Consider the following 17,738-nt stretch of genomic DNA (forward strand, 5'->3'; position numbering starts at 1 on the left):
TTCTTGCTATTCAGGGGAGTTCATACTGCGGAAGCTGGACTAGAACATGTAATGGATTTGGTAAAATACATAAGTAAAGTGAACATAATTATGAGAGAGGCTATTTTCAGATTCATCATAACAAAATTCATTTACCTACCTATACCTTTTATTAGTCAAAAATCAGATGCAATGAGGCATCTTAAAAGCAGCTACTTGCTAAGTGTTGGTCTGGTTTGGTGTGAACAAAATGTCCCAAAGCAAAACTCACCATGCTGAGGCAGTGGAGCTTGAAGCTTGGCAATAATTTAGCATAAGGATCAGATGATTTTGTTGGAACAGAAGGGCAGTGCAAATGAAGCTGCTGCTGCTTTTTGGAAGGTGCTGAGGACTTATCTTCTGACGAGAGTCCCACAGTATTTAGGTGCAGGAAGTTATTATGGTGCTTGGAGGAAGGGGATTTGACAATCACATCAATTATGCTTCATTTTGTGAGCAATTCCAGGAGCATAATAGGGGGCAGAGAAGAACAGTGCTGTTCCATGGTATGTTTACCATGGTGTTGCAGAAATACTTTCCTCCTTCCCTGCCTTCCCCTCAGTTAAAACAAAAAGACCTCGTTAAAACCCAGTGAAAGACACTGAATTTTTTATGCATCCATAGATTTGCCACTGCTGTCTCTCTTGCTTGTGAGAGTTCAGAAACACTGTAACAATTCAAAACTGTCCTTTCTGTAACTCGATTTTCTTCAACTAAATTAAACCAGGGGGAATTAGTTCCTTTGATATTTCTCTTCCAAAGCTGGTTGAAAGTGTTGTACATGTGAAAAATGAGATTTTAAATGGAAGGAGAATGACTGACATTAATTTAAAACCCAAACTAAAGAGATAATTGCGTACAGTAAAAGTCCTGTTACAATGAAGAGTTACTCATAAGTGATTACATAAATTTCAGAGATTAAATTATTTTAAAAAATGTTTAGGATTCAATCCTGTCCTGAGTGGAACAGAAAATGCAGAGGCATCCTCCCTCTTTGGCAGTGATACTGCTGCTGGCCAGACTAGAATTTATTGGGGAGGACTCAGAGATTTGCTGAGGGAACAGTTTGTTGCTTACCCCAGGCCTCTCACTTATCCAGCCAGTCTTGCTGCTTTCTAGGCAGGATGGTATTTATTCCTTACTCTTTAGAGTTTCTTAGGCTTTGTACCCAGATTTACCCTCTGAAAGCCAAAAAAAGTCCCTAATATTTCCCCCTCCTCTTCTTCTGCACCAAAGATTATCCCTTAGTTTTTTAAAAAGGCAGTTGCTGATATGGAATAGGAATAGTCACTGTAAATATTTTTCCTATATGAATTGTGGAAGAGACACAATTTCTGAGTATTGAATTCTGAGTAGATCCATTTCCTGATTTAATTAGATCAACTCAATTGATTTGAATTAGTGACAGGATTAGTTAGCAATAGCTGAGGGGAAAAAAAGGTATGCTTTTTATCAGCAAGGCTTTATTCCAAATGCTTTGGTAAAAACAGATAGGTGGCTAAAGCATGAATCATGCAGATGGCTGGCAAAGTCACAGCAGTGCTACATGCTGATATTTATTTTGAAGTGTTCTAGGCTTAGGAGTCTCATTTAATCTTAACACCAATCAGTCTTGCCAATACTCATGAACAAAGCCTCTTTTCAAATTTAGTGCTTTTTTGAGTGCTTATACTTAGATCCTATCAAATTCCAAGTTCTTAAAATAAAACAACAAAGCAATGTCTCTCCCCAGCCCAAAGCCTGATCTTTTCTATGTATCAGAGTAATTTTGTTTTAAAAGCAGAGATTAGATTTGAAATGTCTCAGTAGAGGGGCAGCTTCTTTTATTGTCTTTACAAAGCTCAGTGCAATAGCAGCTCAGATATTTTCTTGGGTCTTGCTCATTTTATTAGAAGTATTTCAGTGTTCTTTACTAAGTTATCCTGTCTTCAGTCTTGGATCTTCTTGTTTGTGGCAGATACCTCAGGGAAAGAAACAACTGAAAATGTTTCAGTAACTTAGAAGGGCATGTTCCCATCATTTGGCTTTCAGACCTTCCACTGGCATAAAAAGGAATTTTGCTTTTAGAGAGATGTCAGTGTGACAGCTTTTAAAAAGCAGAACTGATGGGCTGCTGCTGCTGCATGGCTTTGTTTCCTCTAATAGAAAGATTTAGTTCAAATAAGTGTGTCCTGCATGAAATCACATTGCTCAGCTGGGTGTTAGGATGATGACTCACTAGTTTTTCTAGTCAGGGACATTATGGGGCCACATGTGTCCTTCTCCTTCTGGAAAGGGTCGTTTTCCTCCTGTGATACCATGGCAGGAGCCTTCAGCCTCCCTGCCCACCATGATGCTGGGTCAATGCCAGCTGCTGGCACCGCTCTTGGACCCCCCCTCAGGAGGTCCTGTCTCTCTTTTCCAGCCTTTTCTTAGATTTGAGGCAAATCTGTTCCTGTGTTTCTGGATGTTGTTTTCAGGAGGTGGGATGGAAACAGTGATGTCCTGGGTTGTGATGAAAATTCCAGTTTGTTTGAATGGGCAGTTTCTTGGAACTGATGAGTTGCTGCCAAAAATTTGCAACTCCCTGAGCTCTGATAGGGATGCTCTCATCCAGTCCAACAGTAAACAGATACATATGTTCATCTCTTTTCTGTTTTCTGTTGCAATTCGTTATACACAAAATTGATTTCTCTTCCTTCTTTTTCCTGCAAATTCTCTCATTAAATTAAATAGTCTGAGAGGAATAACCATTAAACCTTCATTTCTAATTAATTAAGTGGTTTAAAATCTAGGTCTTTGAACACTTCCCTAATTAATTGTGTAAAGCTAGATACAAAGTTAACAGGGAATGAAAGAGTATTACTTCAGGGAAGTGCTTTACAATAAACTATCAAGCTGTCTACCAAGTAGTGCAGAAGCTGGAAGACATTGGAGTTCTTACAGGCTAGAGGGAAAGTCTCTTTCCACCAGCAGCCATGATGGGAGTGGAAACTCTCCCAGTTACAGCCTGTTTATAAACACATGTGATACCAGGTGAGCTTTGAGCTATCCTATGGTGAAAATCTCTCTGTGTCTTGTCACATTGCCCATGTCTCCTGTTCTGCCTTCAGCCTCTTCTTCTTCCCCTCTCCTTCTCCAGCATTTTCAACAGCTCCTTTAAGATCATGTGAAAAAAAATCTCTCCTGAGCATTCTAGGTTCTGTTTTCCATGCAGCCAAATATTTGATCTGTCCCTTCTCATTTGTGGATGTCATATTTTATTGGGGATTTTCTATGAAAAGTCCCTTTCATTGCCAGCATGTCCAGCTATTCTGTTTCCCACCTTTTAAGAAACTTTAATACTTGACATTTTGCAGTTTTAAAATGTATGTTACTCTGCCAGTTGATTTACATAATCCAGCAGTTCCCGATATTATTGACTACCTCACTAGTTTTTAATGTTACTGTGAATTTTATTAATGATCACTTATATCTGCTTCTAAATGCAATGTACAGCAGCACAGAGCTAAGACAGACACTTAAATTAAAATTTATGCTGTAAGATCTATCAGTTCTATAATTTAAATCCATTTAGCATGAACTTTGTTGTGTAGTGTCATAATGCTTTTTTCACTTAGAGCATCTTTTGGAACTAAATCAAATGAGATACAGAACTTTGTTCCATCAGCACAGCCACTTTTACAGCCAAGTTTGTACTTTAATGGGAACACAACTTGAATTTTGTTTGAGATGGCCTATTTTCCATACACAGTAAATAAGTATATTCCCAAGTCCTAATGCTTTGTTGATTATGTGACATTGGCTATTTTTTGATCCTGAATTCCTTCCTTCCCTCCCTCCCTCCCTCCCCGCCTCTTCAATATCCTGAGACTGCAAAATACATTTCCATCAAGGATGTGCCTGGCACTGACTGAAAGTTTCTGTAACCAGAAATAAAACTACACGACCCGAAATGTCTTCTGACAGAACAAAGCAATCCATCAGGTTACAAAATGGGTTTTATTATTTGGTCACCTGCAATGGCAAGGGACTGAACTGAATACCCCAGGATGTCTCTCCAGCCCAGTGTGCTGTGATTAGAAACACAGGAAGCAGCAGATATGTACTCCCTGACACCAGGTCTCTGCAATGATTCTTTATTGAACTCCAAAGTCAGTGCAAGGCCTATTGTGTGGATAATCAAAATCCTGGCAATTTCCAGACCAGCTTCTCACAATAGTTGTGCTCCATAAGAGCAGTGAAACCACAGATGAGGATTCCTGGGACCACTGGGGTCATTCTAATAAAGTCCCTTACAGTTACAAGCTCCAAGTTATAAGCCTGTTCATTAATATATGAACATGGAAGATAAAACTGAACTATGAAATTACCTCCTGTTTGCACTAAAGGCAATGACAGAGCTTGTTTTACCCAGAATTTACTCAGAACTCTACTCCTTCCGCCCTTTTTTTCTTTGCCCTTGCCTCCACTCACTTTTACAAATCCAGTTTTGATGTCAGCTCTGGCTTAGATGCTCTGGAGAGAATGGGAGAAAAAGAGACAGCATTACTGGTGACACTTGGGTAATACATTTCCACATCCAGGCTAGTCCCTTGGCAGTTTTATGTCAAGAAATGGGGATGAATGAAACAGATTAGCACAGAGTGAGATTCCCAGGTGGTATAAATTGACATAGCTTCTTTGGGCAGCTTTTTTACTAACTGAAATTGTTTTTCACCTCCTGAAGATGTGAACCACAAATTGAAGAGATATGAAGATTGAAAAAGAAATAAACCCCATATCTTTGCTGTTTTAGTTTCAGAGTTTAGTCAAATACAGTCTCATTAGGAGGTCTGTTATTTCATCACATTTTCTTCTGTGGCATCTGCCTCTTAATAGGGAATACTGAATATTTGCAATGTCTAAGGACATTTTAATTAAAGAAAGATGTTTGCTTTGTGACAACTTTGCCCCCTAAAAAGTAATAAGGAAAATAAATCCAGTGTGAGGCAATGCAATCAACCATCTCCAGCATAACACTATGAAAACTGGTTGAATTATTTACTTCTTTTGAATGTTATTGGAGGATCAGCTGTCAGCCCAGGGATCAGGAAGGATTGCAAGAAATTGCCCATCCAGTGGCTTCTCTCTGCATTTTCATAGCAAGTTCTGTCTCCCTGTTGAGAGATGCTGAAGCTGCCACTCAGGAGTGAAACAGGAGTGTGGTACCATGCAGGCAGCAAAAATAATATTTCTCCATGATGTTACCTTATTTTAAAACAAAAGAAACATTCTGCTCCCCAAAACACACTTAGCTTTTCCTCCTTCCCAAGCCAGCAGCACTCCTGCTGGTGCAGTGAGGCCGATGCTTTCCGTGATCACATTGACTGCAGATGCATCAGCCATGCAGATGAGATGCTGCAGTCCTGTCCTGTGTGCCATTCTCACTTAAAACATTAAAAGTCCTGTATTTCCCTGGCAGGCCCATGTGCATATTTGAGTACAGAAATAAATATGTTGCAAAGGGCAAGGGAAAAGACTTTCCTACCCTTAAGACCGAAGCATCCTATGGCACAAAGGGGTTTTCATTCAATTTCCTAATTTTGAAATGTGGTAATAATATCTAGGTATCCCTTAAAATACTGAGGTTTGCAATGATTTCTCTGGATGTGAAGATTGCCAGGGGGCCAGCTGCTGCTGGTGTCTATAACTCACCTTGCAAAAGAGATTTTTATATTCCCCAAGTTTGCCTTTTGGGGATCCTACAAAGTGTACAGTGAATGCTTTCAACATTTGTGTGCCTGCACTTTGAAGACTGAAGAAAGCCATAACAAAGTCTGTGTTTAATAATATAGAAAGAGCCAGTAGCCCCTTTCTGTACAAAAACAGCTTTGAAAATGTAAATGGATTAGCAGTTAATTGTTAGAAATACATATCCCTTCACTTCCCCAAGCTTCCTCTCACCCAGAGCCCAGGAGTGTGGTTGGAGGATTAGGGAACTAGCAGCTATTTCACAGCCCTGCTTAAAGACCCATTTGTACCCGTGTGGCCTGGTGCTATTGAGAGTGCTGGGACTCCAGCAAGCACCTGTGGGCTGTCTGCTTTAATTTACTGAGCAGCTGGGAGGTAAATGATGATATTTCAGAGCTGCCACAGAAGGAGCACAGCTCTGCCTGTAAGCTACTATTTAGCTGCAGCCTGGATAGATGAGAATTAAACTCTATAAAGGAAAAGGAAGCAAATACAGAAATTTAGACCTTTTTTTCTTTACAGAAGGATGTCTTAGCCCTGGTTGTACTTCAGTTAAGCACCTTCTGAAGCTGTATATGTCTGCTGGGCAGTGTTGTTTCAAGTCTTTTCATTTCTTGACTTCTCAATATAATTGACTAAAATTAAAGAAAGGTTCAGAACATGCCTGCCAGTGCCTAGCATAGTCCTTAATTTGAGATTTTAATAGGTTTGGTTCAAATTGCCATCAGGATAATGGGTAAGTTTTGGACTGCAAAGATCCACATGATTTAGACAATGCCTCAATTCCCAAGTAGCTCCTCGGCATTATATTTTTCATATCAGCCACATCTATATTGTGTATAAATTGCTTTGGGGTTCTTGGGGTGAAAGGCTTTAGATAAGTGTAAATTACTGTGTGGCCTGTAATTATTTTGAAGTGGTGATTGCAGGGCTGTGCTTTTTATTTGTATTGCAGGGGATTATGATTCTGGTATAGAGATATGGCAGCTTCAGAATTGGGGGAGAAATATGTTCTGAGACTTTGATTTATGTTTTTCTATTCTATTCTTTGAACATAGGTAGGAGGGCAAGAAGGAGAGTACAGACGTTTAGTGAACGTGCTCCTGCAGTGTAATTCATCTTTGAGGCTGAAACAGCAGGTTTATAAACTTGGTTAAGCAAGCTCCAATCTCTTTGCTGTTTTTCTTACACCTCCTGGAAGTGCGTTTGACAAATAACACACTTTAATAAAAAACATATTTTCAAATCAATTTGGAAAACATACTGCAATCAAAGTAATGGCTGGATTATGTTTGGAGCTGGTGTCCTTTTATTGTGTGTGCTGGATGGCTGTGTTACATTTGCCTCAGAGGTTGTGAGTAAATGCAATGAACAGTGTTTTCCTACAGGTACTGTAGCTGTCAGCCTGCATTTGAGGCCTTCAGCTCCCAGCAAGCATAAATTGTGGTATTTTCCTGAGAGCAGGGTAATATAATTTCTGGCTTTACTTGTTAGAAGATTGCACAATTGCTAGAGAACATGTAACTACATATGAGACTTGGTTGTTCCTGAAAGATTCTTAACATTGTGAGTCCCACAAGTCTTCAACAGCTCTCTGGGACATACTAAAAGGCTCACAGTCCAAAAGAAGGAAGAAATCCTCCTGATCTCACATCTTCCTTGGTTAGTTTAAGCCTTGTGACATTGACTGGAATTTACACTGAAGTAGTTCTTGGTTTGCTGCAAAGTACAGGAGTGGGATTCTGACTGTTTTTCCCCACATAGTGTTCCACTTTTTTTATAAGCAGAATATAAAAAGGATGTTCAGGCAGAAGGAAATTATTTCTATGCATGTTTACTGGATATTGGAACGAGCAGCTGGCAGTAATGTTGTGTCTGACTAACAAGGTAGTATTTTCTAACTGGTTGGATGTGATCCTTGATGTCACTAAAAACCCCTGACGTATGTGAGCAAAGGTACATTGGTGCATGCCAGCAGGAGACAAACATCATTCTAACAAAAGAAAGTAAATATGTTCCCCATGATTTTTGGGCAGCCAAAACTTTCACAGCTTGTCAGCTGAAGTGCAGCAGCAATCATGGTGGCTGAGCAGCGTGGGCTTGTGACTGACACGCTTCTGACTGAACAGAAAAACAGAAATAAGGGGAATTTCAGATGCTTTCTTATTGAAAAGGCATCACAAATCTGAAGAGATTGGGACATTTTATACATGGAGGAAGAGAATTGTCTTCCAGGAATATGTTAACAACAGCTCTTATGGATGTGAGCAATAGCAGTCAAGGGCACAGTTGTGTCTGGTCCTGAACTGCAACCCCACTGTTGTCTTCATAGCCTGTTGTAGGGATTATAGCTAAAATGTGTGTGAAGTTGAGTTTCTCATTTGTTGCTGGTGCTGTGGACAAGTTCTCTTTTCAGATTCCTGTGGTTTGTCTTCTCCCATTTTCATTTAAGTTGTTTAAGTTCTTTAAATTTTCTTCCTCAGCAGCATGCTCCCTCCTGCCCCAGAGGTGGGGACACAAAGCAGTGACCTTCTAGCAGCCACCTTGTAAATCTGAGTTGCAGTCCTTCTGACATGGTTGCTGGCTATCCCATATTTCATTCTGATTGATTAAAATGATGGGTTTTGCCTCAGTAAAGGAACATGTTTTGATGGACCTTTGCCTGCACCTGCTATTGCTTCCCTGATGGCCTGGGCCTGATGCCTTAAAGTGTTTTCAGATAAGGGAAAAGGCTGATCTGTTACCCTGCCTCAGAGTTGGTCATAACACGTGAACACAGACCAAGCCAAACCAATGAATTCTGTGAGAGGAGAATACACCAGAATATTAACCACTCATCTGTGTTTTTGTACATGTGGCAATGAGTTAGGGCCTTCCTCGGTGCCCCAAGAGTCTTGTAAAAATATTTTTTAAGTGGGGAGACAGGAATACATGTCTTGTAGGGAAAAGAGACTTCAGAGGTTGAGAAATCATCTTTTCATTTCTGATAGCAATTGCTCCTTGTTGTTCCTTGAGCAAACTACTCTGCATTGTTCCAGGGAAAGTACTCATTTGATGGTAAATTATCCTTCGTTTGTGAAAAAAAAGAATCCTGTTCTGTGCTATGAGATTTACACAGAGTAAAGGAAGGGAGAGTTTTTGTCTGTTATTCAATAACATTGAAGCATTGTGGAAATAATTATGGTTTAAGTTTTATTCTTCTCATTTTTTTTTTCCTCTTAGTGATAGTATGCCTCTGAAATTTTGCTTAGGTTTGTATTAACCCAGATAGATGAAGGAAAATGATCTATGTAGCCAATATTTTTTTTTTTCTTGTTGTCATTGAGTTTTTGTAAGTTGTTTAATCTGGAAAGTATCTTTCCTGCAGCCTATGAGACCTAACATAAAATCCTCTACTTCACCACTCCATAGCTACAAACTATTAATTTAAACTTCAAACCCTCTAAATAATGTGAAATTTTCTTTTCTATTTCATTATGGCTTTTCTGGGAGCTAATTTCAGGATGATGCTTCTACATACAAACAGTTCAGAGCAGAATTTCTCATCCCAAAGCAATGGCTCACTGTGAAATTTGCTTTCATAAGATTCATACATAGTACAAATATCCCAGAAGCAGAAGGAGCTGTGGGGTAACATCTTCATGTTGAGGGGACAAACAATTTGATTACATAAAGTTCTGCCATAGTAAATTTGGCAAAGCTTTGACAAGTTTTTGTGCTACCTATTAGGTACATAAATACTTGGAATGCTGGGCTGACTATCAGTGTAGGCATTCTTGTACTGTTTCAGAAGTTTAACTGCCTGGTGTCTAATCTTTAAAAAGGGGGCTTGCCTCTGGATGATTTATTATATCTATTGAAAATAAGGGAAATGATCCTGCTTAGACAAAACACTCTTGCATGACATTTCATTCAAGCTTGTGTGCTAATGTTGAACCTTCTGTAACTCCCCTCTGGACTGGCTTTTGGCTGTGGTGTCTACCCAGAAATCCACTGCTCAGGCCTGCCTTCAGTGAGCCAGAGCATCCCTGGAGAGCCAGCACCGGACAGGGCTGTGATGTTCTTGCAGAGCAAGTGCTCTGCATGGTGCTCAGTGTTTCCCATGGCAAGCAAGATTTTAAGGTGTGTAAAGAAACACAAACCTGTGCAGAAATTTGACGTTACTTGACACTACTTTTGGCTCGTCTCCACCAGTACTCTGTGGCAGTTCCTGAGTGTGGTGCAGTGCCCATGGGCAGGGAGAGATGGGTGCCTCTGCTCCTGTAAATCCTCACACTTGTGAAAGCATTACTCATCCTGTAGCTCTTGCATGGTAGAAATATTGAATCCTGTTAGCAGTGTGAGTAATAGTTATGCATGAAATTAAATCTACTTCTCAGATAGGTCAGGTTCACCTTCTTCTTTTTATACTGCAATAGCTTGTGCAAATAGAAGGCTAAATGAATGCAGTGAGATGGAGCAGGGTGCTCCAGGGGTCTACTATGGAATTCATGTGAGACCAAAGAAAAAGGATTTGTTCCTTTTTCCTGAAGTTCCTCACCTGTGAAGTATGTCTACCTGTCAATATACAGTGTGATAAAGAAAATGAATATAGCTTGCTGGCCATGTATGATTTTTTTTGCTTAATTTTGTTTTCTTGGATGGTATTGCCTATTCCTCTGAAACCTCAGTTGAAAATGTAAAGGACTCAAAGTCATTATTTTCTTTTTCTCTGTTTGAGTCTGGTAAGAGGCACATGCAGGACAGACTGGAGGGATCCTGAAGAAGATACTCTTAGCTTGTGGCACTGCCTGTGGTTCATCAGAATTAATTCAGCAGCCCACAGAGACCTGCTCAGAGGTGCCCTGAGAAGTGCTGCTCATGAAGCCACCTCCTGTCTGTGTAGGTTTTGTGGGTGACACATTCAGTTCATCCAGGCACAGACCATTTTCTCTTGCCTCTGCTTGCAGTTTTGTATCTCAAACACCACTTGCTTCTCTTCCCTGGTAACAAGGCAGGTGTATGCAGGCTGTTTTCTTCCTCTTTTCTCACAACATACTCTCTGCACTGAGTCAATGATATGTAAACATTACTGGATCTATTTTCATGAAATCTCTTTTCAGGCAAAATCTAGAAGGATAATTCGTTATTATTGTAACAGGGAAGATTTTTTTTCATCTCGTGACTATAATTCAATACCATTCACCTTCACAGAAATTAAGTGAAGGAATCATTGTGCTCCAATGGTTCCTTTGTGTGCCAGAACTTTCTAGTACATCTTTTTTTTTCTAAAAGGAGTTGCAAATACTTAATCTAAATATTTTCTGTTGAAATAAATGTAGTGAATAAGAACAGGAAGTAATCATAACTAATGCACCCTTATGCCTCAGTGGATATTAGCTAGTATAAATGAGGAACATCTATATTTTTTTTCTTTATCATTTCCATATATTGGACTGGATTATGTTTTGAGCATGTCATTCAGCAATGGAGTGGATTCTCCTTGGTTTTGTTCAAAATTTCAATTAGTGAACCATGTTGAGCTGGTTAGAAATCATCCTACAAAACCTGAAGACAGTGAGCTGTGAGGGAGTTCTGGAGTGCTGAAAGGAGTGAGCATACACACAGTTAATGTAACACCTGGCAGGGATAACACCAGCCTTTCCCAGTGGGAGAGGTGTCCCTTCCCTGCAGCAACCAAACTCTGTGGGTTAACACAGCGCAACAGCTCCTGGCACTGCAGCCAGGCTCAAACCTGGTGTCCTACTGATTTATTGAGTCTGCCTGAAGTTGTGCTTCACTTGAGGGAGTTTTTCTTCACATTCCCTCCAACAGCTGCAGCCAGACTGAAGGCTGCAGGGCATGTGGGATTGTGCACACGTGAATGTCTGTGTGTGCGTGGCCACAGGACCATCCTCCTGGAGCAGCTTTTCCTGGGATACCTTGAAAGCTGCTGCCCTTTCCCTTGAGAGCTGCTTGGAGTAGAGGATTCTTGGGAAGCTGAGTGGAGGCAGGCTCTGCCCTGTTGTGTTTCACACAAGCCCAGCACTCACACACAGCATGGCTTCTGGTGGATAATTATTCTGAGGGAGCTGCCAGCCTCACAGTGATCCCAAGTCAGCCTCCCTCGTGGCATTAAAACTTCTTCATCCATAAACAGGGAAGTCTGTAATCTGATTATGAACTGGTGTGAATTAGAATTGAGTTCACTTGTGTCAATAGCTGCCAATCTGTGTGAGCAGAGAACTGGGCCCTTGGTATGTGGGGCAGCAGTAAGACTAAATTTTATGTACTTGCATAAAACAGAAAAGAGAGCAAATATTTTTCTACAGCTATAGAAAAACATGTTGCCACAACGTATTTATAATTACCAATATACACTTTAATATTTTATTTCTCAGGATGGTGATTATAAAATTTATGTAATGTGACCAAAAAGAAAAAAAGAAAAAAGGGTGGTGAGGATTTTTTAAGAACATAAGGCTTAGAAAATAAGAGGCAGGAAAATGTGTGGCTGGGGAACTGTATTGGGAGTTTCTAAGAGCAGGTTACTGCAGGACTTGAATAGTGATCAGGAGCCTCTGGGAAATGCTGCCTCCAGCAGCAGTTCTGCTGCACTTGGACAGTGGGACAGGCAGGTTTTCTGTCACAAGCAGGGATTTTCTTTCCTCTCAAACTTTCTGGATAGCTTGAGCAATTTTCCTAGCTGATCACATTGATTTCTTACTCATTTTAAATATTTCAGGAAGGAGGTTTGTTCAGTGCACTGAGGGGCTGCTCCAACACGGGCAAGTGCCACCTGCTCTACTGCATCTGCTCCCAGCTTTAATATTCTCCAGCATATTTTGGTAATCACTCAGCTATTTAATTGCACCCTAAAGGAACTGAAACATTGGAGAACCTCCTAGCAGGGCTAACATGGATGCCTGCATTAGCAGTCAGCACCCAGGGTGAACTGCATTTTGCTAAGCAGCCAGTTCCCAAAGAAGATTACACCTATGGAGGATTAACAGCCACATCAGGGATGGCAGGGAATGACATTACTGGAGAAGCAAGCAGCAGAGTGGTGCTCGGGAGGATTTCAGCAGGCATTTTGTGGAATCTCCCTCTATTGATCTGCCTTGTTTCTGGGATATTTTATAATGGCAAACCACACACTTCTAGAGATTTTACAGCTCCAGTCCTTGTTAGGTTCATCCTCTAATTAGGTCCCACCTTGTGAGAGCAGGAGGTTAATCAGCAAAGAGTATTTTCTAGGAATAGATATCTCAAAATTTGTAGAAGTTCATTTAAAACAATGCCAGCAAATTATTGATCTTATCTCTGTCCTTGGCAACTTTTTAACCCAAGCTGCCTTTCCTTTGTTATTATAAGGAAGAGGTTTCTCTATTAGCTTAAAGCTGGTTTTGGAGCTTGCATGGAAGGTCAGCCACAGTGAAGCATAAAATCAAGCACGAAAACTTTACACAAAGTTCTCATAGGAGCTTAAAAAAACCCACAGATATTTAACTATTTAACAACTAAAATTGTCATGAGTCCATTTTTTTTGTCTTAAAGTAGTTCCCATGTGAGACACAAGTATATTTCAAGATGAAGAAGATTGTCTTTGAATCTTACAGGCTACTTCTGCTTGCTTGAGCTCCTGGTGACAATAACTTGAAGTCATCATTTTCTTTTCAGGACGAATATTTGGGCAGAGTATGGTGAAAGTTACCCTGTTAGCCCTTTACCCAAACAGCCACTTACTCATTCTCTCCTCCTCAACACTCACCTTTGAGTTGAATCATGTCTCATTTTTATGTGCGGGTGGTTTTTTCCCCATCTATACCCATTAAGTTTCATTCCTGTCTGCATATGATAGAGAGAGGTGAAAGAGCACTGCTGAGCCCCTGATATGCTTTCTAAATGTGGTTTTTATTGCTCAAAATCCAATAAATCTGCTAAGGTGAAGGAGGCTAATGTGAGCAGTCCTGCAGGCTAGAGGCCAGGCCGGATGCCTCACTCGTGGTGCCTGAAGATGATCAAGCAGGGACCCTCTTGCTGTGCCTTTGCTTTGCATTTGGCTTCCTTTGGCAATGACATTTTTCTCAATATCACTGGAGGAAACACTGATTGCTCTCCCCTCTCTGGAGGGGTTGTTTGTACCCAGGGCTGCTTTCTGCAGACTGAGCAGAAAGTCTTTTCCTCACCAGCTCCATCTCCAGCAGCACCTGCCTTTGTGTCCAAGTTAAGGTGTGCAAAATGAATTTTGACTTTGGAATATTTTGTGAGAGATGATTTAAAGCAGATTTTCATCCAGGAAATTAAAATCTTTTGAAAATGAACCCCATTGGAAAGAGCTCTGGCAGATGTCTGAAGTCATGATGAGATTTACAAGCACAGATGAGGGTCCTCACAGGCCTCTGTGGGCTGTGACCACAGCAAAATTTCAGCCTTCTCCTTTGCAGAGTGGGATGGACCTTCAAGTAGCAAAGCACAGCCTGAAGACTTTAGCAAAACTTTTGCTTTGTTGCATCACTATTTTTTGGATATATGCTTTGTACATTTTCTTCAGCTTACTTAAAAAAGAGGGAGTGGCATTAGGGGAGGAAAATGAGACAGAGCCATAAAATGAGCTCAACCCAGGACCCGAATTTTAAAACTCATTTTATTTTTGAGCAATAACTTCCTGCACTGGGAATATAACTTTGGATATGGTAGCAAATACTGCTCAACAGCCTCCCTTTTGAAAGAACAGATGCTTCAGAGATGCCTGAAGCTGGAGTCTCATGCAGTGAGAGGTTCCAAATCAGCAGTTTCTTTAAGAGACTTGTGCCATGGCTTCTGGCCGTAGTCTGTCCTCATTCTTCTTTGCTTCCTCTTAAACCAACTTTACCTGCTCTGGCTGCAGTTTTGTGCATGCCTCAGAGACACACCAGGAATGCCTTGGTGTGTGGCACACTGTGTCTTGTTTTACTGGGAGGTTTCTCTAAAGTAAGGATCCATTAAAGGATGTTATGCATATACAAAATATTGCTTGCTCATTATCAGCCTGCGGTGTCACAATCTGCTCACAGAGCTTACCAACTTCCATTCCCAAATCCTGGCTTTGGCACCAGCTCTGGGTTGGACCCGCAGAAAGAGAATCTGTGTGTTCCTGGCAAGGTCTGCTCAGGAGTCTGGAGGGTACAAATTCTCAGCTTGTACCACAACTAACCCCCCTGAAAGTTATGTGGGTGAAAGTCTAATTAGAGAAGGATTTCCTCTGCTCCACGGGGAAGCGTGGAGCTGTTTGCGGTGGTGATTTGGGGAGCCTGTGCGGGGCCGGGAGGCTGCTGCCGGTGCCTCGTACCTGCGTTACATAAGCACGCCCGTACCCCGCTACCGCAGTGGGCTGGAGGCGTTTGGAACCGAGGGAAGAGGCGGCAGCAGGGAACGGGGAAGGTAGAAAGGAAAAAAACCCGCGGAGCACCGAGGAAAGAGCAGCCAGCATAAACTTTCTGCTGCAGTCTTACTCATCTCGGCTGAGAGCACTGCGGGCCCGGCTTTCACAGAGCGGGGCCGATCCCGTTCATCTCCCCAGTCCGGGGGCGCGGCTCGGCTGGGTCCCGGCTGGTCCCGGTCCGGAGCGGGTCCGGCGGGTGGGGCGGTGCCGGGCGGGGCGGAGCGGGTCCGGCCCCGCCGGGCGGAGCCGCCGCGTCCCCCGGGGTGCGGAGCAGCGCAGCCGGAGCCGCAGCCGGAGCCCCCCGGCCCGGCCGCTCGGAGGCGCCGGGAGGGACCCGCGGGCGCCCCGTGCCCGCCCGGCGCCGCCGGCAACATGAACCAGACGGCGACCGTGTCCCACCACGTCCACTGCCACTCGTCCCGGGCCGTCAAGGTAGGGCGGGCGGCGGCGGGACTCCCCGGCCGCCCCGCGTCCTCTCGTTGCGGGCAAGTTCGGCGGAGCTCGGGGAGAGGCGAGGGACAGCTCCGGCTGTGTCCCGGCAGCGGCGCCTTCCGAGCCAGCCCTGCCCAAAGTTGCCCCGAGCGGGCGGCGCTCGGCGCGGAGCTGGCGGTGCCTCCCGGAGCTTGCCGGAGCGCCGCTCCGCAGTGCCGGCACGGCAAGGGCTCTGTGAAATCGACCTGTGAGACGCGATCTGGTGGTGTGTGCTCGGAACCGGGACCGGACGGGACGGGTGCTTGCTGCTGGTGGCCGTGTCCTCGCGTGCGGGAGAGTTGGGTGGGTGCTTTGGCCGGGCACTGGGGTGATCCTGCTGCGGGGAGAGCCGAGGGAATAGCGGGCTCTCGCCTCCACTGCCTTCTTGCCCAACCTCTGGCACCATCCTGCCTTTGCATTGATTGGAAACTACTTTCTGGCCGAGTTACTGCACTCTGGAGTGATAGACTGAAATCCCTAACCAGATTGGTATTCAGTAGGAAGTACCTCTGCAGAAATGTGTGTTGTTTTTTTTTTTTTCCTGAAATAAAATAAAAATGCAGTCAGTGACAATATTTGATTAGTGATGTTGTTTCTAGATGTTATTTTTTCTTAGTCCTGAAAAAACAACATCTAGAAATCTTACACCAGCTATTTTGTTTCATAAAATGATGTGAAAGCCTGAAGAGTTCACTTCAGTGCCTTTCTGTGGGTGCCAGGCTGTGCTCGGGTTTGTGTGGGGTGAGGAATCCTGCTGGGGCTTCACTCCTTGTGCTGCAAAGTTGAGGGGTCTGGGGTTTGTTTGTCTTCTCAGAAGGAGCAGCTGAACTTCACATCATGTTAGGAAATTCTCAGTTGGGCTTTATCCCGTTAGTGCTGGGAATAAAAATCATGACTTAGAGCTGAGGCAGGAGGGGATTAAAGGTATAAATCTTCGATTAGCACTGTCATTTTTATATAGGCTGCATTAGGCTGTGCAGTGTATGATCAGTAATGCAGAATGTCTGCAGGCTCAGGGACGGGGAGGGGGTTACCTGTGGCTCTAATGATCAGTTGTGTAAGGTGTAACTGTGTCCATCACATCACAGAATTTCCCCTTAGTTTATGCCCAAATGGGCAAGGTCATGGGAAATGATGAATTACAATTGCTCTGGCCTACTTCAAAGAGTCAGCAAATATAATCTCAAATTGCTTAAAACCATTTTATCCTCTCTAGGTCTATCTCTGAAAGTACTGGAGAACAGAGAGCAGTGTGGTACTTGCTCTGGGAAATATTCCCTTGTTAGGTTTGGAACAGCCAATGCTAATTTTTCACTGCCAGAAACATTTATTAAATTCATTTGACTGGACTTCTAAGCCAAAACAACAACAACCACCAATATCAATATGCCATTAAAAAAAAAAGAAAAAAGAAAAAAAAGAAAAAGAGCCGGAGGAGTCAATAGTCTTCAAAAAGAGAGAACATGAATCAGAGCCTTCTAGACATGAGTCCATTTTACAACCAACACAGTAATACTGATGCCATTAGAAAACTGTCTCATTTTTCTGCTCTTAATTCTATGTGTCAGGTGTGAAATGTGCTTTATAAATAGTTCTAAGTGCTTCAATGCTGAGCCAATGGATACTCCATGAAAAAGTATTTACGACTGTAGAGGAGCAGTAACTTCCCTATAGTAATGAGGACCTTGTGTTGGAAATTACTTTAAAAAAATTCATTAGTGACCAAATAGAAATTGCATTTTAAGCATGACTTCCCAAGAAACAGTGTTAGTTCTAGCAGTTATGAAGATTCAAGAAAAAAGGTCACTGGAAAACTTCACACCTTTTGGAATGAGATCCCTAAAACCCCTTATTTTATTCCTCTTATGTTTCTCCCCAGCATACGAAACTGTGGTTTCTCAGCTCCTGTGTGTTAATATCCATGTAATGTTGCTTCTCAGTGGATCAGCCACTCTCTGCTTTGTAAACTTCTGGATTAACAGAACAAGAAGCAGAATGAATCCTATAAACTTCATCCGTGCCAGTTCCCTCTCTGAGTCACCCTGGGGCTGCATGGAGGGACACCCCTGGCCCTTTCTCACATCCTTCCTTGTTGAGGGACGGGTACAACCTTTTGTGTCCATGAACTGAGTGC

General features: G+C 42.5%; 1 protein-coding gene across 1 annotated transcript in view; it reads left to right on the forward strand.

Annotated features, from left to right (window-relative positions):
• The first annotated feature begins 15,418 nt into the window (after positions 1-15,418).
• Positions 15,419-17,738, forward strand: part of DPP10 (dipeptidyl peptidase like 10) — a 433,982-nt gene continuing 431,662 nt past the window's right edge. The window contains exon 1 of the mRNA XM_064717808.1: positions 15,419-15,565. Coding sequence (XP_064573878.1) covers positions 15,506-15,565 — 60 coding nt within the window. The 5' untranslated portion in view covers positions 15,419-15,505. The remainder of the gene's footprint in view (positions 15,566-17,738) is intronic.

The sequence above is a fragment of the Zonotrichia leucophrys genome, chromosome 7, assembly GCF_028769735.1.
Source record: "Zonotrichia leucophrys gambelii isolate GWCS_2022_RI chromosome 7, RI_Zleu_2.0, whole genome shotgun sequence".
Taxonomy (NCBI): Eukaryota; Metazoa; Chordata; class Aves; order Passeriformes; family Passerellidae; genus Zonotrichia; species Zonotrichia leucophrys.